The sequence below is a fragment of the Panicum virgatum genome, chromosome 7N, assembly GCF_016808335.1.
Source record: "Panicum virgatum strain AP13 chromosome 7N, P.virgatum_v5, whole genome shotgun sequence".
NCBI lineage: Eukaryota > Viridiplantae > Streptophyta > Magnoliopsida > Poales > Poaceae > Panicum > Panicum virgatum.
This window is the reverse complement of record NC_053151.1, coordinates 28,963,507-28,987,276: the sequence shown is the minus strand read 5'-3', so window position 1 is coordinate 28,987,276 and position 23,770 is coordinate 28,963,507. Positions and strand designations below refer to the sequence as shown.

Sequence of the window (23,770 nt, the reverse complement as noted above, 5' to 3'; positions counted from 1 at the left end):
TACCGCTACCGGTAAGTGTTGCCGCCAAGTAGCGGTAACGGTAAAAATCACCGGTAACCGGCGATTTACCGACGGTAAGGTGAACCCTGTTGCTGACCCGTTATTGCCTGCCCTACCTGCACGTACACCAATGCAATTCTCTTCTTTCCATTTCGCCGCACACTGCATGCATGGGTCGCTGCACCTGCACGCGCTAGCGCCCACCAGCGGCCAGCCATTTATGCATCATGTGGCGCGCCACGCCACCAAGTTCTTCCCTGCTTGCTGCTGCTTCCCATGACGGTAGAGCATTGGATTTTCAGGATGCAGTTGCAAATAAAGTTTCCCTGTTGACTCATTTGGCCGTCCACACCGAACAGACAGACGGTAGAGCGGCTCTTCGACGGACCTCTGAATTGCACTGGCTCATCGAACAACTTCCTCACAGAAATCAAGTACCTTACTGAAACTGCATCCAAATACAATAACATTTACATTTTGCCTCCGTAACACATTTTTTTTATCTTGTTCGTTCTTTTGTTTTCAGGAAACATTCTTTTCTCCGCTCCTTTCTTTTTGCAGTGACAGAGGTATGGGCAGGGCGTAATATAAGGCGAAGTTTTTTTTTTGTTCTTCTCAATTTAACTTTTATCTCGCTCTGCCCACGTGGGCATGTGGTCTTTTGTAAACAGATGTCTCATCCGTGCGACGACTCGAGATGCATGATCGTGAGCGGCATAAATCTAGTAACAAATGTGTGTGGTGCGGTGTGCTGTGGTGAACTGTACTAGCCGTGCGAAATTATGATTAGTTTCAGAAAAGACGAGCGACCTGGCCACGTGGACCAATCCGCGAGCAACCTGGCCACGTGGACCAATCCGCTGGTTACGCGGCACTAGCATAAACATGTGCGTCGGCGGTTTAACGATTATTCTACTATGCCTGTCTTAGAGCAACTCCAACAGATTGATTATTCTCTTTCTCCTTTCCACTTTTTAGCCATATAGAGAATTTAGAAGAAAAAATTTAGCTCTGTTTTCCTCTTTCCCCTTTCCCCTATATTTCCCTCCCCTCTTCCCTTTTTAAAGGAGAATTCCACTTTCTCCTTTTTCTTTTCTCTTTCTATCCATTCTTTCCTAGCCATAAGATCCACATGCATGAGAAGATTCTGGCCACTCATGAATTAAAGGGGGAAAGGGAAAAATCAATCTGTTGGAGCACATCTCTCCAATAAACTAAAATTGTGATGGGGAGAAAGGGAAAAGAGGAAAATCAATCTGTTGGAATTGCTCTTAATTAGCTTATTGCGTGGGAGCAGGTGGTTAAAAAGATGGACAAGAGATTAACAGAGCTGTGCATGGAATTTCGCTTTTCAAAGAGTAAAGTCCATCACCGGTCCCTAAACTTGTGTCGTTGTGTCATCCCGGTCCCTAAACTCACAAATCGACCGTTCAGGTCCTCAAACTTGTCCATCTGTGTCATCTTGGTTCATAATTAACTTGTTCCACTGTGTCATCCTGGTCCCTAAACTAGAAAATTAAACGTTTAAGTCCTCAAATTTGTTCAATCATATCATTCCGGTCTCTAAACTTGATTTTGAGTCTCATATGGGTCAAAACAAGGCGATCTAAAATCTATATATCAAAAGTAATTCATAACTTTTTCATATGAATTTGAATAAAGATAAACTTTATATCAAAATGGTATTCCTCGACGTAATCTACAATTTTGAGTTGAAATATTTTTGAATTAAAACTGTTTAGGGTCTCAAAATATTGTTGTAAGTTTATAGATTTTGAAATTTAAAAGTTAAAATTAAATTTTGGGACTCTAAACAATTTTAATTCAAAAAATTTTCAATTGCAAAGTTGTAGATCGCGTCGAGAGATACAATTTTGATATAAAGTTTGTCTTCATTCGAGTTCATATGAAAAAGTTATAAATTATTTTTTTATCAAACATACCTGTATTAAGAGGTAAGGGAAAAGTTATAAATTATTTTTTGATACAGAGGTTTTAGATCATTCTGTTTGGACTTAGATGAGACTCAAAACCAAATTTAGGGACTGGGATGACATGACTAGACAAGTTTGATGATCTAAACAGATGGTTTATAAGTTTAGGGACCGGAATGACACAGCCAAACAAATTTGAGGACCTAAACGATCAATTTACGAGTTTAAGGACCGGGATGACACAATCGAACAAATTTAGGGACCGGTGACGCACTTTATTCTTTTTCAAAATTTAGCTTTAGATATCTCTAAAACACAACGTTGCTCGTCTTTTCCTGACACATGAAGCGCTGCAACTTCCTAAAAATGTTTCCATAGGGCCTCCTTATATATATATATATATATATATATATATATATATATATATATATATATATATATATATATATATATATATATATCACGCAATAATATCGTGCATCATCGGGTTATCTTCTTAATTTTAATAGGGCCTACCAGTAATCACCTCGCTTTTGTATTACACTGCTATATATACGGACTAGCTAGAGCAATGGATAAATATAAAGCATGCGTGCTGGTACACCGGAGGGGTCAGCATGGCCAATTTTTACTCTTCTGACCACAGTACATGTTCTTGCTTATTTTTCCTCCTAGAAAAGAAAAAAAAGGTAGTGCGCTTTTGTCTGCTTTCTCTTGGCTCCACGCGTTCAACATACTGTCACTAGATTTGTTTATTTCAACCACTGGGATTGGGAAATCTAGGCCATGGCCCACCACACTACTACGGTACGTAGCAGTTTTCACTGAGGTTTTGACGATCCTGTGACGTTTCTGAGCTACTTCGCCAAGGTAGATGACCCCTCAAACAGGTTTGTACTACCACAATAGAGTTAAGGTCATCCAGGCAGGTGCATCACTAGCTGGAACAATGCACCTAGACGCATTTGCCATGTCCACAATCTTTGGGTCAAAGGGGTGGCGTCACTGTAGCTGCGAACCATGATACCAGCTCAGGCTCACGTCGCCGCAAGCTGCTTGCTTGCTGCATCAAAGCGAGCAGAGGATTCAGGATTGGGTTCCAGTGTATTCAGGTTGTGTTTAGTTCGTGAGATTTTTTGGATTTGAGTACTGTAGCACTTTTGTTGTTATTTGACGATTAATGTCCAATCATAAACTAATTAGGCTTAAAAGATTCATCTCGTCATTTACAGTTGAATTATGTAATTAATTATTTTTAAATTGCATTTAATACTTCATGCATGTATTCGAAGATTCGATGTGATGTTTACTGTCAGGGCCTCAATGGCAGGATTGGGTTCCAGTGTATTCAATGGAGTCACTTTTTTTCGAAAAGAAAATGGAGTATTAGTTGCCCAAGCTGCCCAAGGGTAACGTAGGAAAAAAAATTGAGACCCTGTTTAGTTTCCAAAATTTTTGGCATAGTTCCCAAAATTTTTCCTACAGTACCCGTCAAATCGAATTTTCGACACATACATGAAACATTAAATGCAGTTGAAAAAATAACTAATTATACAATTCAACTGTAAATGACGAAACAAATCTTTTAAATCTAATTAGTTCATGATTGGATATTAATTGTCAAATAATAACGAAAGTGATACAGTTGGAAAATCCAATAATCCAAAAAATTTCGCTAATTAAACACACCCTGAGATACGCAAAGAGCGCGGTCCATGTACACCGAGCATCTCACATGGAAACATCACATCGTCTCGTCACGTCGTCATGGAGGAAAATGCCGTGAACGGAGCAGGAGAACAGAAAAATATACTAGCTTTCACTTGCATTTCCATGGTTATTAGTTTTACTTCCACAGTAAACCTCCTGATGACACCAATAGTAGCAATACCATTACCCACACACAATACGGCTGCAAAGACAGACGACGAACACGAACTAAACGGACAACAGAAAACATAGCAGGGCGCTGCAGAGCTCTGCGTGCATTATTCCCTCCTCTCTAGCTAGGATAGATGATATGGACGGCAGCGAACGTAAGAGGAGGATCAAGGAAGGGCCTCTCATCTTCAGCTCATCTCTTGGCCGGCCGGTTTGCTGGCACAAACTCTTCCATCACCTTCTGCAACAACAAATAAAAGATTACCATTTTGTTAAGCAAGGACATTCCGGATAAATGAACATAAAAAGGGATCTGACAGAGGTTAGAAGATGTGTGCATGCTCGTTTCCAGTACGTACCCTATGCTCCGAGCTTGACACAGCAGAGTAGCAGAGATCTCACTTGTAGTAGGGCGGCGGCGGGCTGGGGGTGTAGGACACCGGCGGCGTCGGCTTGGGAGCAGGCTTGTAGGTCGGCGGCGTCGGCTTGGGGGCAGGCTTGTAGGTCGGCGGCGGTGTCGGCTTGGGGGTTGGAGTGTAGGGCGGAGTTGGCTTGGGGGTCGGCTTGTAGGTCGGAGGAGTCGGCTTCGGGGTGGGGGTCGGCTTCGGCTTCGGTGACGGGGTGTAGGTCGGGGGAGTGGGCTTGGGGGTCGGCGTGTAGGTGGGCGGCGCCGGCTTCGGCTTCGGCGACGGCGTGTAGGTCGGCGGAGTGGGCTTGGGGGTCGGCGTGTAGGTGGGTGGCGTCGGCTTCGGCTTCGGCTTCGGCGACGGCGTGTAAGTCGGGGGAGTGGGCTTCGGCTTCGGGGTGTACGTTGGCGGAGTGGGCTTGGGCTTCGGGGTGTAGGTCGGCGGCTTGGGTGTCGGGGTGTAGGTCGGCGGCGTGGGCTTCGGCGAGGGAGTGTACGTCGGCGGGGTCGGCTTGGGTGTCGGCGGCTTGGTCGCCGGTGGCTTGGGCGTCGGGGTGTACGTCGGGGGAGCGGGCTTGGGCGTGGGAGTGTAGGTCGGCGGCGTCGGCTTGGGCGTCGGCGGAGCGGGCTTGGGAGTGGGAGTGTACGTGGGCGGCGTCGGCTTCGGGCTTGGGGTGTAGGTGGGAGGCTTGTGCTCCTTGGGCGGCTTGCCGCCCTTGGGTGGCTTCTCCGGCTTCGGGGTCGGGGTGGCCGGCGTCGGCCCGTACCCGCCGCCGTAGCCGTAGCCGGCGTCGGCGTGGATCTCGACGGCCAGGCTCACGGCCACCAGGGCCAGCAGCAGAGCTGCCTTGCCACCCATCCTCTCGCTCCCTCTCTCACTGGCACTCTCCCTCACTCACACTCCAAGCTCTGGTCAGTGTGGCTGGTGGTCTGAGGGAGAAGCTCGCCCTGCCACCTCTTATATACACGGCGGGCGGAGCGAGTGGAGTGGGGGCCTCGGATGCCCGCCCGAGATGGAGGAGAGGATAGATAGGCATGTGGGGGACGGAGGCGACGCGACGAGAGGCTTCCCCGTTGGTCCCTTTGGGTTCGCCGGTCACTGGTTCAGCACGGGCCAGTCTGAACCTGTTGACGCCATGGACGGATCCGAGCTAGCTAGTTACCGGGGCGGGCCCACGCGGAGCAGGTCTATTTACGCTGTTGCATTATACAAGTATTTTTTTTCTGCGTCGCACTGTAGGTCTGCAGTGGCTAGTGGCTACCATAAGCGCTGTTCACAAGACCCATGTGACTTTTGCGCAGCGGGCAGGTCGCCGGGCTGTTGAGATTCACACGACGTGGATGGAGCACAACTGCAGAGCGGAGAATGCTGCGTGGAAAAAGGAAAAGGAAGTAGGTGGTTCATCAGTGAATCGGTGGTTTTTCTTTTACTACTACTTTCTTTTTAGGAGTTGATGGTGAACCATACGATCTTTTGCAGTTCTACAGTAGCTTCAGCCGCTTCAGGGCTGTGGTCCGTCATCGTGAAATGCTGCTATTTATGGGCTACTATATTAAGAGATTTAGTCGTGGATATCAAAAATTTCACTTCCTTGGCCGAGCGACAGCCGCCGCCCCGATACCCAGCTGCTCGCCCCCGCCCCCGCCCCCGCCCTAGCTTCTTGACGGTAGACTTGAGCGCGGCCTCCATCTGGCCGCGGTGGCGATTGAGCTTGCGGAGCACGACCTCCCGCTTCATCCGGAGGAAGTTGCACTCGGCGTGGAGGATCTCCGCCTGGAACCGCCACTTCTCCTCCTGCTTGCCGCTCAGCGAGGGGCCCGACGCCGAGCAATCTGGCCGCTGGGAGGGGTTCTGGTGTTGGAAATAAATATTTCAGTTAAGATATTGTGATCTTCACTATTAAGGAAGCGTTTAAACCATCTAAACGCGATTAAGGAAACCTAATGATAAAACCCTAATGGGCTGTGATCAGCAGGCCCATTAGGCCCGTTTCCAGAGGCTGGCCCCCAGCCCCACAGTGTCTATAAATATAAGGTCGTGGTTAGCACCTTAATTACCCCATTCATCTCAATCTAAAACCCTAGCCACCGCTAGTCTGATCGCTAAAGGCACTGGAGGGGTTTGGAAGGCCAAGCACTCCCGTTTGGCGCCGGAGGACGCCGATTCGCCGCTGCATCTTCTACACCGACAAGAACGCCTACTTCCTCTACGGATCAGGCGTAAATGGCTGCTGCAACTGCTAACACTGGTATAATGTTTACCAATTTATTCCGCATTAGATTGATTTGTCATGAACTAGGTTATGTTAAGATCTTGGGTTATTAGCCTCTAATGTTTAAGCCTGGCTAATTTAACAATCGGTATCATGAGCCATCTTAACCTAGTCATGCACGGTCAATTTTTGAGTATGTTTATGCCTCTGTTTTTCGTCGGTTTAAGATGCAATTAGATCCTGCATAATGGTTTTTACGTGTTAATTATGCGTGATTAGATCTAAATCATGGTTAATTAAGTTTCTGATCACGAAATTAGATCTAATCTAATTCGGTTTAGGTCAAGTTTAAGATTAATCTTGATCTGTTAATGCTAAGTGTCTCGGATTAGATGCAATCATGCCTGACTAATGAATCAGTTTAAGTTAATGTCATGATTAAATCAAGTAATTAAGGTTAGGGTTTAAGTTTGCTGACTGTTTTTCCCCAATTTATGCCTCTGTTAAGTTAACTTCCGCAAAATTAGATCCAAATCCATGAGATTGATGCATCAGTGAGCATGTAGAAGAAGAGGATTGCAAATTTCAGATCGCATTAAGAAAAACCCCAAATCTCATGATGAACCCTAACCCTAAGATTGAAGGAGCACTTACCTGTGTGTGGCCATGAGTATGCCCACTGAGCACCACGGCAGGGCCTCCCCGACGGAGCCGCGCGCGGCTTGAGCGCACGCGGCGCCGGCGGGAGGGCCCGCGGTGGCGCCATAAGGAGGCGGCCGGCGCAGATCGCATCAGGCGGCGTAGCCGCACAGCTGCGCTCCGACCGGCGCTGGCGGCCACAGGGCCCGCTGGCGCACGCGCCCGAGCACAGGCACTGCGGGGCCCGCTGGCGAGCGGCCACCAGGCGGCGGCCGAGCCCGCGCACAGGCAACGCGGGGCCCGCCGGCGCGCGGCACAGGCGCTTGAGGAGCGGCGGCCGCACCACCAGGCGCATGATGCCGGGCCCGCGCACCGCTCGTGAGGCGGCGACAGCGGCCTGCCCAACGCGGCACGGCCCGCACGCGGAGCGCGGCAGCCGGCAGCACACGGCCGGGGCCCGTGGCCTCATAGCGGGCACGTGGTACGAAGGCTCCCAGCAGGCGATGCCCCATGAGGAGGTGGCGCGCGGCCGACGCTCCGAACCCCGGCGGTCCCGGCCTGCACCAGCGCCATGACGAAGCGGCGCAGAGCAAATGCTCCGGCGGCGGCGGCGGCTACTCAGGGAGTGAGGAGAAAAGGGAAAGTGAAGGGAGTTAGGGCACCCTCCGACAGCCGGCTCCTTTGTATATGTTGTTAGATCAGTTTTCGGCCCTTTGATCGGAACGGACGGTCGAGATCTCTCCGCGATTAGGGTTTGCGGCTGATGGGCCGAATTGGGTCGGTGACAGCTTAATGGGCCGCGTGCAGAGGGGAATGTTTTGGGCCGTTTACGAGTTTTAGCCCATTTAAGTTGTAAAGCCTTTTCTCATTTACTGTTTCTTATGATTTAAGCTCAATTTAATTGCTGTTATGTTAAAGGCTTTAATTATTTCTGTTGCACTTATTAATTATCAGCATTATGTTAATTAATTTCCATGAGTTATGTAAATGCTTATAATTATATTTTAATTGCATTTATTCACTGAAAATTATGCTCATCCACCATAAGCAATTAAGATGCACTCTATTTAAATGGAACCATCGGGAAGTTTATTTAGAGCACTTGTAATTAATTCTGACCATCGTTGATTTAATTACGAGTTTTAATGATAAATTTCGTTTGTTTTCCCCATCGGTGATGCAAATTGAAATTTATGTATGATTTTAATCAGACCATCGTAGGGTTAATTTCATACTTCTTATGCGCATCTTAATTGTGAGTTTAATTAAGTTATTGTTCTCATGATTTTCAGTGAACACTGTGACGGGCTACCTGAAGTCCATTGAGCCCCTAAATGGCACCAACTACCCCAGCTGGTATAAAGATGTTCAGGTGGCCATTGCTGTGTGCGAGTATGATCTCACCTTACGTCAAGATAAGCCAGCAGAGCCCGCTGATCCCAATGGTGATCGTACTGCCATTGAGAAGTGGGAGAGATCAGACAGGATGGCCAACATGATCATTAAGAACATGATCACTCCGGCCATCTGTGGTGCTATTCCTGATAAGGACAAGGATGGTAATGATCTGAGCGCCAAGGCATACCTTGCCAAGGTGGAGGAGAACTTTAAGAGTTCTTCCAAGACTTATGCTAGCACGCTGATCATGAAGATGCTGACTTCATAGTATGATGGGCAAAGTGGAATCAGGGAGCACATTATGAGCATGTGTGACATGGCAAATAAGCTGAAGACACTGGATATGGCTATCTCTGATGGTTTTCTGGTGCACTTCATCATGACTTCTCTGCCAGCACAGTACAGTCCCTTCAAAATAAGGTACAACACTCAGAAGGCGACTTGGAGCATGGCTGAGCTCATTAGCTACTGTGTTGAGGAAGAAGAAAGGCAGAAAGCTGAGAGGATGAAGGATGCTGTCAACATAGTCAGCGAGCGCTTTGGGCGTGTTAGCATGAGCAACACTCCTAAGCATCAGGCTGAGTCTGGCAGCAGCAGGCAGCATAAGAGAAAGTTTAAGGGCCATAAGAGCAAGGCCGTGTCACATAAGAAGACCTCTAATGAGAGGTTGTGCAAGTTCTGCAAGTCACCTAAACATGAGCAAAAGGATTGCCATGGATTTAAGGAATGGCTTAAGAACAAAGGTACAATTACTGATTATGTATCTTTTATTGATGAATCATTCTTAGTGAATTTTTCTCCCAATACTTGGTGGATTGACTCAGGTGCCACTGTGCACATTTCCAATTCACTGCAAGTATTCAGTTCGATCCGAACTATAAGAGAGGGGGAGCGAAGTCTAAGAGTGGCTGATGGCAATGAAGTGAAGGTTGAAGGCATTGGGAGCTTCAATTTGGAGTTACCAGGCGGCTTCAACCTTAGTTTGCATGATGTTCTTTATGTTCCCAGTTTGAAGAGAAACCTTATTTCTATTTCACGTTTAGATAAGTCGGGACATATTTGTGAGTTTGGCAACTCAGTGTGCAACATTAAATTTCATAATTTAAGTGTGGGCCTTGGTCATTTGCAAGGCGATCTTTATTTGCTCTCTCTTGATAAAGTTTATTCTGCAATGAATGTGGATGATGTATCGCATAAGTGTAAGCGTGATGATGAGACTTCTTCGAAATTGTGGCATTGTCGTTTGGGCCACATTTCGAGGGGGAGAATTGAGCGTCTCCTAAGAGAAGAGATACTCCATTCATTAGATCTCTCAGACTTAGATCAACAATGTGTTGATTGTATTAAGGGGAAATTCGCTAAGACAATTAAGAAAGGAGCTACTCGGAGTTCGGGCCTATTAGAAATAATTCATACTGATATTTGTGGCCCGTTCCCAGTAAAGTCTGTTGATGGTTTTGACTCGTTCATTACTTTCACAGATGACTTCTCTCGTTATGGTTATATTTACCCCATTCGTGATCGATCCGAGTCATTAGATAAATTCAAAATATTCAAGGCTGAAGTGGAAAATCAGCATAATGTCACTATTAAATTAGTGAGATCGGATCGAGGTGGTGAATATTATGGGAGACATGCTCCATTTGGCCAAGTACCTGGACCATTCACTAAGTATCTTGAAGAGAATGGTATAAAGGCCCAGTACAGTATGCCGGGCGAACCACAGCAAAACGGAGTTGCTGAGCGTCGTAATCGTACACTAATGGACATGGTACGTAGCATGCTTAGTTATTCTACTTTGTCTGTGGAGCTGTGGATGGAAGCATTAAAAACACCTGCGCACATACTTAATCGTGTTCCTTCCAAATCCGTGCCAAAAACACCTTATGAGTTGTAGTTTGGGAAGAAACCATCGCTTAATTATTTGCGTGTGTGGGGCTGTCCAGCCGAAGCTAAGTTATTTAATCCACAGCAAAAGAAATTAGATGATAAGACGGTGAGCTGCTATTTCATCGGATACCCTGATAAGTCTAAGGGATACCGATTCTACTGTCCTGATCGTTTCACTAAGTTCGTTGAGACCAGGCAGGCTGTGTTCCTAGAGGATGCAGGAATCAGTGGGAGCTTTCCGAGGAGGGAAATTAATCTTGAAGAAATACGGGCTGAGCTTCCCATCCCGGTGATTCAAGAAACAATAACACCTCAGTTAGTGCCGCTGTTCGTTCCTTCCGTTCAGAGTACACCATCTGTTCAGATTACGCCTCCTGTTCAGAGTACTAGCGCTGTTCCGCCTGTTGAAGTAGCTCCTGAGCCTGCGAGCGAACAACAAGCTGAGCAAATGGCACCTAATGCTGAAGTTGAAAACCCTGTCGAGGTGCCTCAGACTGCACCTCAACCAGCACCTCAGCCTGTTGAACCATTAAGATTGAGCACATAAGAACTAATTCTATGTTAGCGGATCCGCTCACTAAAGGCTTACCACCGAACGTGTTTAAGCAGCACGTTACTAATATGGGTTTGGTGGATAGTCTTTAGGTCCTGGTTTAGGGCCATTATGACTCCCAACTAACGAATAAGCGTTCTACCGAGGTGTTTCAGTGAGACTGTGGGTAATGGGGTCCCAGTAGTGCATCAAGCTACTGACGACGCATTGGTCCAGTACTTTCTGTTACTACTAAGGGCGAACATTAGTATGATACGAACATTAGCCTTAACCGTTTGATCAAGTGGGAGAATGTTGGAAATAAATATTTCAGTTAAGATATTGTGATCTTCACTATTAAGGAAGCATTTAAACCATCTAAACACGATTAAGGAAACCTAATGATAAAACCCTAATGGGCTGTGATCAGCAGGCCCATTAGGCCCGTTTCCAGAGGCTGGCCCCCAGCCCCACAGTGCCTATAAATATAAGATCGTGGTTAGCACCTTAATTACCCCATTCATCTCAATCTAAAACCCTAGCCACCGCTAGTTTGATCGCTAAAGGCACTGGAGGGGTTTGGAAGGCCAAGCACTCCTGTTTGGCGCCGGAGGACGCCGATTCGCCGCTGCATCTTCTACACCGACAAGAACGCCTACTTCCTCTACGGATCAGGCGTAAATGGCTGCTGCAACTGCTAACGCTGGTATAATGTTTACCAATTTATTCCGCATTAGATTGATTTGTCATGAACTAGGTTATGTTAAGATCTTGGGTTATTAGCCTCTAATGTTTAAGCCTGGCTAATTTAACATCTGGAACTAGGTACGTGATCACCTCACGCGCTCGCCGTCTATGGCCTTCGCCTCTACCGGCCCCAGCGGATCAAGCGCCTCCTTCCGGCGGTCCGACCTCCGGCTCCTCGTTGTCGTCATGGACGTGCCGCTCGCACCCATCCCGTCCAAGCCTCCTCCTTGAACGACTCGGCGCCGTCGATCACCGCCGCTTCGTCGCCCGCGGCCAGCTCTAGGGCCTCCTCCGCCTTCTTCTCCTCCTCGTAGTCCGCCTCCGCAGTCTTATCCTCTGCCTCCACGGCCTTCTCCTCGACCGCCGCCACGCCCGTCTCCTCGGCCGCCGCTGCGGGCTTCTCCTCGGCCGCCGGCACGGGCACCTCAGCCGCCACCGCCGCTGCGAGATGGATGGTGGGAGGGAGCCCCAGTACACACAATCCACTAGAGCAAGGCCTCAGCTCTGCTCGCTAGCCATGGCGCCTCTCGCGGCGCTGCTCCTCCTCTTGCTCGCTGCGTCCTCCAATGCCGCCGCGCTCGCCAAGCCCCTGGAGTACCACAGCTTCGCGCCCACCCCGCTGTCGCCCCACCCATACACCGCCCAGGCTGCCGGCGAGTGTGACTGAGAGGGGAGAAGGACAGGTGGGGCCCAATTTACTCAGCCTGCTAGAGTGAAGGCCCATATTTAGGTGAGTAAAATTTAGAAGTGAGCTTCTAAATAGGCATTTGCTCACCAAAATTTAGCAGCTTTACTGCAGTTGCTCTTACTGGCAGATACACGGGCATTCGGAAATCATTGTGTTGCTCAGAGAAATGCACGTCGGTATTATGGGGCGCCATTTTGAACATGTTAGCTGGCCAAAGAAGTGTAAATGCACAAGTAGCATTTCTCTGATGACGTTTCTAGGGCAATTTCTACATTGGTGATAGCAATAGGATGGTAGCTAAAGTAGAACATGCATGGAAGACATTTACACGCCCACACTTAGGGGTGGTAAAGGGCCCAACATTTTGAACTAGAAAATCTAAGGATCGGGTCCTAAAAGGGCCGGGCTCTAAACATATATATTTTTGAACTAAAATTTTTAAGGGCCCTATTGGGCTGTGAAGAGGCCACTAGGGTCATGGCCCATTACCACCCCTACCCACACTACACATCATCTAGGATGTTTCGAGCATGCCAGCTGACTAATCTATCTCATTACTACCCTACAGTATTGTTAGAACCTTCATCAACGGAGTGTTACCCTAGCTGCAGCATAATTCTAGCTACTAGCAAACTCCAACTTACGGCATTTTTCAACCACTGCGAGTAGATATATATAATTTCTGATATGTTTTTTCTTTCTGTAGGGAAAAAGTTGCTAGCAGCTTCAAATTTTAGGTTTGACACTGGAGATATAAGCAATGAATTGATGGATCAAGATCGGACAGGAAAACACACATCTCGCCCACATTGGAAAAATATTTTAGGAAATACTGGGGCTTTTTGGAACATGAGCTAAAGTAACCAGAAACGAGAATCGTAAGCATGACCACTTGCACACAAGTACAAGTTCTCGGTGGGGAAACGGCCCCCGCGTCGCTCCCTCTAGGGGCGGCTCGGGCGGAACCCACACCCCCAGCGCCGCCCCCTCCCATCCCTGCTCCCCCGTCTCGCCGTCGCCCGAGCGGCTGTCGGAAGTCCGGGCGGCGGCAAGGAAGGCGGCGGCGGGGCTCCGCTTCCCCTTTTTCTCTCCTTTCCTCCCCCTTGCCCTCTCTTGGTGGCCGGCCGTCCTTGGTGGCGGCGGTGGCTGCCCCGGCGTCCCGCAGCCGGATCCACCTCGTCATCGGCCGGATCCGCGCCCACGGCCACCGGATCTCCTCTCCTCGGGCCTCGGCGCGGTGCGTCGCACGTGTCGGTGCGGCCTAGGCTGGGAGGAGTCCCCTGGCTTGCTCGGCACGGCTGCGCGTGGCCGGGCGCGCAGGGCGGCACCCGCGGCTACGCGCGGCTGGGGCGCGGTGGCGTCTGCGGCCTGTCTGGCGCGGTGGAAGGAGGGTAGGCATCATGAGCCGGGGGCCCGCGGTGGCACGCGGGCGGCGTGGAGCCGGAACGTGCTGGCGTGTGTGCGGGGCGGCCGCGCGCGGGCGGGGCATTGGCATGTGGTGGCGCCAATGCGCGCATTGCGGCGGCGGCTCCCGCGGTTGCCCAGGGGCGCAGGGTCAGCGGCGACTGGGCGGGCACGGTAGGGGGCGGATCCCCTTCTATGCTCCCTTGTCGGCGGCGGAGGTTGGGCCCCCCAGATCCGGCGTGGCCCTGGCCGGACCTGGTGGCTGCGCGACAGGGGCGCGTGATTGTGCGTGGGGGTGCGGCTGGCACAGGGCAGCGGCGGTTGGCGCTGGTCGAAGGCGGCGGCAGCGGCTGGTATCTGATGGCGCAAGGGGCGGCTGCAGCTGGCGCGGTGGCGTCGGCGGTGACCGTGGCCGGCTCCGCCAGTTGGTGGAGCCAGGGGGTGTTTTCTGCGCGCAGGAGACGGGGTCTGAGGTGTGGTGGTTGGTGCTTCTCTTCTCCTCCTCGACGGCAATGCTGGTCCGGCGCCGCCTTGGTGGTGGGGGCTGGGGGGCTGGATGGTGCTTGCTGGTGGCGCCGTGGTGGTGCTTCGGGTTGTGCCGGGCTTCTTCCGGTGGAGGTGTTGCGGAGGAGAGAAGGAGCGGACTACGGGCTCGGCCAAGAACGTGCGGCAGGCATGGTGTTGTCGGGCGAAAGCCTTCACTGACATTTTTGTCGGTGGTGGTGGCGGCGTCTTTGTGGCGCCATTCTCCCTATTGGGAGCACCATTGTGAGGCACCATGTTCCTACTGCACGGGGTTCTTTAGGGTGAAAATCCTGTTTATTTTCGGACGTACGACACCGGCGCCATTGGCAGCGGACCCTCGTTGGAGGCGCCGCATCTGGAGGCTCGCCTTGGCCATGCAGTGGCAGTGGTCGGTTGGTGGTGTTGCCTACGCGCAGCGGCAGAGGAGGTGCGCATGGTCCGTGTTGGCAGGGAGGTGCAGAGGATCCAGGGGTGCTAGAGGTTTTGAGCTGGCGCTCATGGTGCAGTGGTGTTCCCGGTGACGGCGGCGCGGATGTTGTTGCTTTCAGAGCGGTTTCAGATATCTGAGTCCTTGGCAGAGGAGTGTGAGGCAGTGGGAGAGGTGAGGCCCCCACGCAGAGTGGCCAGGATTAGTGTTCTTCATCGGCGCTGCGATGGGAGTGTTCTACTGATGCATCACTGGAGCAGGGGGCTCGACGATTGTGTGTGCGCGGCTTGAGGGTGATAGTCCCTTGGTGGAGGAGTTCGAGTTGCCGCTCTGGCTTGCAGCGGGCCGCAGCTTCGGCGTGGCATAGCGTTGGCGACGATAGCGCAGTTCGCGGCGGCTTCTTTCGGCTACTCTCCCAGTTTGTGACGGTGTAGTGTTTTGTTGGGTGTGTTGTTTGTGTGGTGGTGGTGTTCGCTTCGGTGCGTTATGTATGAATACTTCTTCTTCTTATATGATGTGGCAGTGCTCTTGTCTTTTATTTCAAAAAAAAAAAGAATCGTAAGCATTAGCATGCTTTGCGCATTTCGGCACTTGTTTTATCTTACCAAGAGCATTTCATCACATTATTCTCGTTCTGCCTAATGCAAACAAAGCTTCATACATTTATCACTGTAGTTAGCTGTTAAGCACTCCAATAACTGACATCCGCTATAGTCGTGCAAGAGGGGCTCGTGCAGTGTAAAAGGGTTTAGGGCTACCAGAATACAGTAGTAGTGCACGCGGCTCTGCAGCAAAACGAAAGCGAGAGGTGGTTGCCCATTGCCCACAAACGGGCTGACGAACACATGTGCATTCATCTGAGCACAGGCATTTTTCAGCCTATTTTCTTCCCTGAAAAAGCTGAGGCGGTTGTCTTCTTCCCTCGGCCGACCCGCAGGAAAACAGGCGAAAATGGATCATCTCTCCCCCAGAAATCGAGATGCAGATGCGTCCTGCTCAGGTCGTCCTTATTGGTGTGGCCACCCACAGTCCCCGGAAAAACGCCCAGCAGTTGGCACTAGCGTTGCTCGCCGCACCATCAATGCTTCCAAATCCAGTGGTTACAACTTACAAGTACCTGAGGCTACGTAAGGCTGTCTCGGTGAGCTGCATCTTGCATTGTCGGTGGGAGTCGTCGTATTAGCGCCATTTTTCCTAACCAGCTGGTATTAAATACTGGAAAAAATATTCTAGTTTCAGAAAGATGTAAGAGTTTGTCTGGGAAAAAAATACGTCTGTTAACTATTTCTGCAATTTTTCTCAAATTCTTGCGTTCCAAATGTGCCGTCTTGTATTTTTTTGAGTTAATGTGCCGCCTTGTATTAGCACAGTGGCTTAGGATCGAATTCAGAAGAAAATTTTTTACATGCAGCAATGTTCAAGTGAGCACCGTCATCAGCAGGCAATACTTGCTAATGAAACTTAGTGTACGACACCTAAACTTTCATCTGTTCATTGTCTATGATCTCTATCCCACCGCCGATCTAGCTAGTAAGCTCTTTGTCATGGCTCAGGACACTCTACATCACATAGATGCTCATTGCTGCTGCTGTGATCAGCTAGGGTTGGGCATGTCGGTGCCCCGAAGATGACAAGGAAAACCTCCGTGCCCCGGCTAGCTGGCGTGCTAGTGCATGGTATATGCTTTGACAAGAACTGGTGGCACTGAAAGGATGCCCTCGCAGCACATGCATGCATACAGGTCATGAAAATGTCACTCGCTTTTTGCCAATGCAGCTTGTATCGATATGGCGAGCACATTCCCATATGGCTGCTTTTCTCTTAGCCTTTTGTCATGCTGCAGAGTTGCAGTCTACATATATACCAGTACTTACCCTGCTAACATGACCATCACGGTTTTGCTAGATAAAATTATTGAGGGTGCAGCGTAATGCAGATGCCCGCACAGGAAAAGGAAAAGGTTGACTACCTCATGACATCTATCAAGCGAGGCGACTGCGATTTAGCAGTGCTTTTCATAGATCCATCAAGGGAGCATTAGGCCGAGGGCACGTGCTAGGGCTTTGGATCTATTTATCAGGACCTGCAAATCTACTAACTAGTAGTATAATCTAGTGTACTAATATACCATCTGCTAGTGTAGTAGGAAGATGATGCATATAATTGTACTGTAAAATTTTTAGGGGCATTTAGTTCCCAAAAATTTTCACTTCGAAATTTGTGTCTTCCCCTTTGGACACATGCATGGAGCACTAAATATAGTTAAATAACAAAACTAATTGTACAGTTTGGATGTACACGACGAGACGAATCTTTTGAGCCTAATTAGCGCATGATTAGCCATAAATGCTACAGTAACCTACATGTGCTAATGATGCGGTCAAAGGCCTCAAAAGATTCGTCTCGCGATTTCCAGGTGAGTTCTGAAATTAGTTTTTAAATTAGTATCTGAAAAACCCTCCCGACATCTGATCAAATCGTTGATATGACACCCAAAAAATTTTGGTTTGGGAACTAAACGGCCCGTTAACCCATCTCTCCTGACCTGCAGACTGCAGTGCAGGCCATGCATGTGTCTGTCCTTTGGCACTGATGAAATTCTTTCATCCAAGCAGATGAGATTCTCACGCACTTCTAGAAATTTCATGAGAGGCCAATTCTCTACTTGCCCCGACAAGGGAGAGAGAGAGAGAAGGAAAGAAAAGGAAACTTGGTAAGCACAAAGCGTGACGTATTTTATGGCCGCTTCTAGCAGAGTAGGCGTGGAGATGATCATGTCCCGGGTTCTTTAATCAGTGCCGTAGCGGCTAGCGTGGTCTCGCTCATGGATGCATGCATGCTGGTCGACAATCTGTATAAGCTAGCTAGGGTGGATATCCATTGGGTAGATGACGGTATGGGAGCCCCCTTCAGCAAATGAAAGCACGAGCGCCATGATTCGTGGTGTGCTTTCTAGGAGCCACGCATGGAAGGGGCGCATGATGCGTGTCTCGCCGAGCGCCATGATTCGTGGTGTGCTTTCTAGGAGCCACGCATGGGACGGGCGCATGATGCGTGTCTCGCCGGGTTGAGACCAATCTAAATAGAAGTTTTAAGAAATTTCATGAGTATTAACTTTTATATCATATCAGCAAATTTGTCGACATTTCAGAGTCATTATGAGGAGAGATGTGGGGAAGTTTCATGGGATGAGAGGAGTTCGCTCGGTTACTATATTTTCAATCTTGGTAACTATATGATAACACATTTTCTACCGAGACTAGCCAAAACACTTAAGCAGCGGTAATTTTAGTACTCCCGTGGCATGCACACTACTATAAAAACGATTAACTGAGACAAGCAAAAATGATATGCTACCCCCTTGGTAAATCAAATAAAAAAAGAAAAAGCCTGTCGACGAGCCCTCTGAGTCCATCCACGGGTCCGCCAAATCCATCGACGGGTGGAGAGCTGCTGCGCCGGCCGCCCACCACCGCCACGCGTGTCACGCCGCGCCGGGTGCTCGCCGCCTCCACGCGCATCCCACCGCCATCACTCGCGTCCCACCGCGCCGGCCGTCTGCTGCCGCCGTCACGTGCGTACTGCCACGCTGGCCTCCTGCCGCCATGCTCGTGCTGCCGCCCAAGCGCCGGATCCACGCCCCGAGGTCGGATCCACCAAATCTACGAGCCTCGAGGCCCCTGCCTCCGTCAGGGTTGGGGAGGAGCGTCGCCGCCTCCATTGAAGTCAGGAGGGGCGCCGCCGCAGCCATTGGAGTGGGGAGGGGCGGCACGAGATGGGGAGTGAGGGAGGAAGAAAGTGGGGTGAGGGGGGGCTGCCATCCGCGCACCACCACAGTGCGCGCAGGGAGGGGAGTAGAGGGAGAGAAACAGGAGGGGAGGGAGGGGAGGGGAGAGAAAGAGGAGGGAAGGGAGAGATTGAGATGACAAGTCCCAAACCCTAATGGATATATAAATGGAACCTAGTAACGGGCCTTCTGGACCTCTTTGAACCTTGGTATTTTCTGAGGCGGGCTTCATAGGCTTACGGCAGGGTAGGATGATATACGCATAAACTTTGAAACAAAAGGGCTTTGCTTGCTTTGCCTAGTTACACAGTTTTTGCTAGCATGGTGCTGGAAATGTTGTGAGGTAGTAAAAATCGGTGAGAAATGGGTCTCTCCAGATGCTGGATGTGGTCAGATCGCGGAGCTCGCAGGAAGCCTCATCACACTACTACAAAAATAATTTGTAGTAACATCCTATTTTTAGGTGTGGATTAAAAAGTAATCGGTTCCTACAAATGGAGCAGGGTTACTGTAGCTTTTGATCCACCCCTGAAAAAATATTTTTAGAGGCGGATGATGCTATTTATGTCATTTCATTATGCATGAAGTTATCCACATGAATTAGCAATGGAGTCTAAATATATTGCTCTTTGTGAGTGCGAGAACAAGCAGCACCGCGTGCCTCCTCTAGTAGCGTTGGTAAATAGGAGAAAAATATGCATTCAAGCTTCTATTTTAATGATGTACTATAACGATGATATGTAACTATATATATAAATAATATGTGTATTTTATTTCCGTATGATTTGATTTTGCATGCATAATTATTTATATTCGAGTCGATCACTATGACATTCGATTGGGCTCTCTAGGTTGATACCTCAAAATTGACGGGAATCCAAATTTTAAAAAATAGCGGAAATAGATTCGAAATTTTTAAATTCAAATCTATAAAATTTTGGCAGGCTAGGCATTTTTAGGGGCGGGTCACCCCTCACCCGCCCCTAGAAATGAATTTACACGGGTGGAGGCCTCACCCGTCCTACCAATCTATTTTTAGGGGTAGTTGGGGCTGGGGGTGTCACCCGCCTCTGAAAATGGATTTGTATGGGCGGATGAGGGGCTGACCCACCTCTAGAAATAGATTTTCAGTGGCGGGCATGTTACCCGCCCCTGAAAATGGGTTTGTATGGGCGGGTGAGGGGCCAACCTATCTCTACAAATGAATTTTAGACAGGCAGGCTACCCGCCCCTGCAAATATTATTTTTAGCTACAAAAAGCAACAATAGATTTGGCATCCATTCCAACAAGTCCTATTTTGACCACCCTGCAAATATTTTTGGTAGTATTGTCAATCATCAGTCCTTGTAGTTGTAGGTGTTGGTCTGCAAGGGCCACTTGTCCTATCTTCCTAGCTTCGCCCTTGTTTAGTTGCGAAATTCAAAATTCCAAATCTATCACATCGAAAAATAATCTTATAGCATGAGGTATTAAATCTAGACGAAATAAAAAATGAATTGCATTTTTCTTGTAAATTGCGAGACCAATTTAACGAGCCTAATTAGGTTGTGATTAGACACTAAATTGCTACAGTAATTGCTACAGCACACATGCTCAGATGCTCTAATATGGATTAATTATGCTCATTAGATTCGTCTCGTAGTTTATAGACGAGTTCTATAATTAGTTTTGTGATTAATCCATGTTTAATACTTCAAATATGCAAAGATTCTATTTTAACAATTTTACACGGGCAACTAAACGAGACCTTCCTCTTAAGTGCTAGTGTCAGCATGCATGCTGTGACCAGCAGCATGCACTTCAAAATGGCTGTCCCTTATTTACGGCAGGCCGTCCTCTGTTAGTCCCTAGATATCTACAGTTATAGATGTCCATTTGGCCCGCAGTCCGCAAGCCCGACACGAAGCATGGATTTTTGGCCCGGGCCAGCTCTGCCCGGTACCCCGTGTCGGGCTTGGGCCGTAACCCTGGCACGTCGGGCGGCCCGACACGGCCCGTGAAATAACATCCGGCCTGATCCGACCCGGTAAGGTCATATACAGATTTACTCCAGACCTCCAGTCTCCAGGCCAACCCCCCGCCCCGACCCCCACAGCCCAACCCTAACTCATCCCCATTCCCCAATTCCGCACCCGCCCCAAGCCCCCAACCCCTGCTCCCCGTCGGCTGTTGCCTCGCTCACCTCCCAGGCTCCCACTCCCAGCAGTCGGCGGCACAGCAAGCGCGGCGGAGCAGGCGCGGGGGCGGCCAGCAGGAGGCACGGAGGCTAGCAGCGGCTGCGGCACAGCCGGCGCAGTGGCGGCCGACGGGCGCGACATCGGTAGAGGGGGCAGCGGGTGCGGCTTGGCCAAGCACGGCCGGCGGTCTGCGCAACGGCATGATGGAGGCCAGCGGGGGCAGCACAGCAGACGGGGCCAGCACCCAGCGGGCACGGCGTCGGGAGGCGCTAGCGGCGCGACGAAGGCCGGCGGCGCGGCGTCCATCAAGTGCACGGGCGGCGGACGGCACGGGCACGACAGAACCTTCGTGCTATTCGGGCCGGCCCGGCACAGAAATGGGCTCGTGCCTGGACCGTCGGTGCAGCCTGTGGGCTAGCCCGGCCTAGCATGGTGAGACATAGGGCCGGGCCAGGCACGGCCCAGTGAAAAGTGGGCCAGGGCTGGCCCGGGCTCAGGCCAGGCCGGGCGGCCCAAATGGACATCTATACTTACCGTTTAGAAATGCAGTTGAAGCCTGCCTCCACAGTCGTCCCATACATAATCTCGAGTTACAACGTGAGCCGGCTGGCTCAACACCAAGCCAGAAGGGGAGCGCGGGAATGATCTGAAGCCGGCACCCATGATGGACTAGTTTTACCTTCGGCTCGTATCGTATGTTTCGACCCAGAACTCGAGTCGGTGGAGACTTGTTCTTATATATACCCAGCGCGATCTCCTTTTTTTTTATAAAGCCATCTCCACTATGCCAGAACCCCTCATTGGAGACGCGGAAAAACTCTCATCGGAGACCAAAAAAATTTAGCGTCACTAAATTTTCATCACCGATGTGACCATAATTGGTGACGCGTTTTTCCGCGTCACCAATGACACCTCATTGGTGACGTGGTTTTATCAAAATGCGTCACCAATAACCCCTCATTGGTGACGCATTTCGGCAAAACATGTCACCAATGAGGGGTTACTGGTGACACAGTTTGCCAAAACACATCACCAATGAGGGATCGTTGGTGACACATTTTGGCAAAACACGTCACCAATGATGAATTGAAAAAAAAATATCAATAGTATATTTTTTTTCTTCATACACACAGCAGCACATAGGTTTACATCAATAGTGGCATAAACACAGTAATATACATTATCTAAAGTGGCATAAACACTACGTTTAGATTAGTACATGACCAACAATCAAGTTGAGATACATTACGAGCAAAAATGCTATTATGGCAGCGACATCATTTCTCCCTTCTGCTGCTCATTCCTTCATAGTTCTGTTGCTACATTGCTTCTTAGAATCACACCAGAATAAGCAGTTTCTAACACCTGCATGTGACACCAGAAAAAGTTTTTGGTCAGAAACACACAAGAAAGTTCAAGCAATGGTATGGTATATATGAGAATGCTTGTGATAATGCTATGGATAACCTTACCTTAACCTCAAGGTAACATGAGAAAATCTCCATCAGAGGAAGATGTTGCCTTTCCAAGGTCATCCAGAACAATCAAGCTCCTGTAAGTTCATGGCTAACATGTAATCTAATAACAGAACAATAATTTCCCTTGTACTAATAGTAGTAGTTATTCTTCAGACCTACACTATGTATTTACTTGTACCACCAAATCAGACTATTAGAAAGCTCATCATAATGATGTAGTATACTAATAAGTGCCACAATTAATCAAATCGTGTGCTGTATTATATATGACATATCATTCATTAATCAATCAGATAGCGACCAACTTGGCTCTTACTGACGAAGTTACATGCACCATGCCACTTACAGACTAGATGATGCAAAAAATTGAACTACTTCAGAAACACTAGTACTCAAACTGATTGAATTATTGAATAAATGTATAATAATTATAATGCCCTGGAATGAATTGGAAACTTAACTGAATGATAGGCTCAAAGGCACTTCTCCACTTGTAAGTCACGAACAAGCAATTGCACATGAATTCAACACATTGTACAAGGAGTAAATAGGCACAACAAATTAGCAATATTGCATTCATGTAAGTAATCTGTACATGCAACTAGCCACAGTAAAATACTATTCAGCTATTGATATGGACAAACAAGGATCAATCCAGATGTGGCACAAAATATTATGCATGTTGGGACAACATATTATAGTTTGATACAATTCAGATACAAAGTAACAGAGTCAGTCATATTTAAAACAACGAACCAACAGATATACAGATGTCTAATTTGCACCCAACCAACAGAGTAAAAACAAAATCACAGGATTAAATAGTAACTGGATAGGGCCCCGCAATGGATGACTCTGAATCGAGCACTGCATCGAACCCCTGAAGAAATAAAATGTAGAACAGAAGTAATTCCCCATGTACCTTTCTGAACCAAGGGCAAAAAAAAAAAAATAGATGCAGGAGTAGAAGATTGCCGCAATCCTGATACAGTTCCTCAAGCCACCTGCAGATGCTACACTTGTGCGTCTCTGAAATATACTTAAAGGATGCCATTAATCCCCACAAAATCTAGATCCAAAAAACAGACAGGTTGCAAATTGAGGAACGAGGGAGGATTTGAATAGGGAGACAGACCACGGGATCGTCGACGTCCAGCGCGGGGAGCAGGGGAGGATCGTCCTCCAAGGCGCAGCAGACCACGGGACCAGGGAGTAGCTCGGGTTGGTGGGGATCCGGCGGGCGGCAGGGAGATGGAGGCGAGGACGGAGAGGAGATGGAGGCGAGGACGGAGAGGACGAGCTCCAATGGCGGCGGCACTGCTGGGCAGGAGCTCCAAGGATAAGGGGAAGGGGAAGGAGAGTGGGAGGCACTCACAGGTGGGAGGCGCTCCGTCAGGGAGGAGACACCACGACGCCCAGGAGCGCCGACACCGGGGAGGCGGAGTGGGGCGCGAGGGGGAGGTGACAGGCGAGGGAGCCGGACGGACGGAGGAGGGTCGCCGTGGTGGAGGCGGCGGCGACGGCCCGCCAGAGGCGCAGCGCCGGATCTGGGAGAGGAGGAGCGAGAGAGAGATGGGAGAGAGATGAGACGGAGAGGGAAGGGGGCGGGGTGGCCGGGTGGGGAAGGGGGACGGATGCACGAC

At 49.3% G+C, this 23,770-nt stretch overlaps 1 protein-coding gene and 1 long non-coding RNA gene across 4 annotated transcripts; both read right to left on the bottom strand.

Annotated features, from left to right (window-relative positions):
• Positions 1–3,731: 3,731 nt before the first annotated feature.
• Positions 3,732–5,167, bottom strand: LOC120682328 (extensin-like). Of its 2 annotated transcripts, none has more exons than XM_039964172.1 (2): positions 4,175–5,167; positions 3,732–4,053 (listed from the first exon to the last, which is right to left on the bottom strand). In XM_039964172.1, the coding sequence occupies exon 1, from the start codon at positions 5,078–5,080 to the stop codon at positions 4,214–4,216; it is 867 nt and encodes a 288-aa protein (XP_039820106.1). In that variant the 5' UTR covers positions 5,081–5,167; the 3' UTR covers positions 3,732–4,053; positions 4,175–4,213. The 2 variants fall into 2 exon arrangements, with proteins under 2 accessions (XP_039820106.1, XP_039820105.1); XM_039964171.1 differs by having other exon boundaries at positions 3,732–4,056; positions 4,175–5,163.
• A 16,571-nt stretch (positions 5,168–21,738) lies between these two features.
• On the bottom strand, positions 21,739–23,748 carry LOC120682140. 2 transcript variants are annotated; one of them, XR_005678232.1, is made up of 3 exons: positions 23,263–23,748; positions 22,122–23,156; positions 21,739–22,014 (listed from the first exon to the last, which is right to left on the bottom strand). It is a non-coding gene; the product is annotated as an uncharacterized LOC120682140 (long non-coding RNA). The 2 variants fall into 2 exon arrangements; XR_005678231.1 differs by having other exon boundaries at positions 22,122–23,740.
• Between the last annotated feature and the right edge of the window lie 22 nt (positions 23,749–23,770).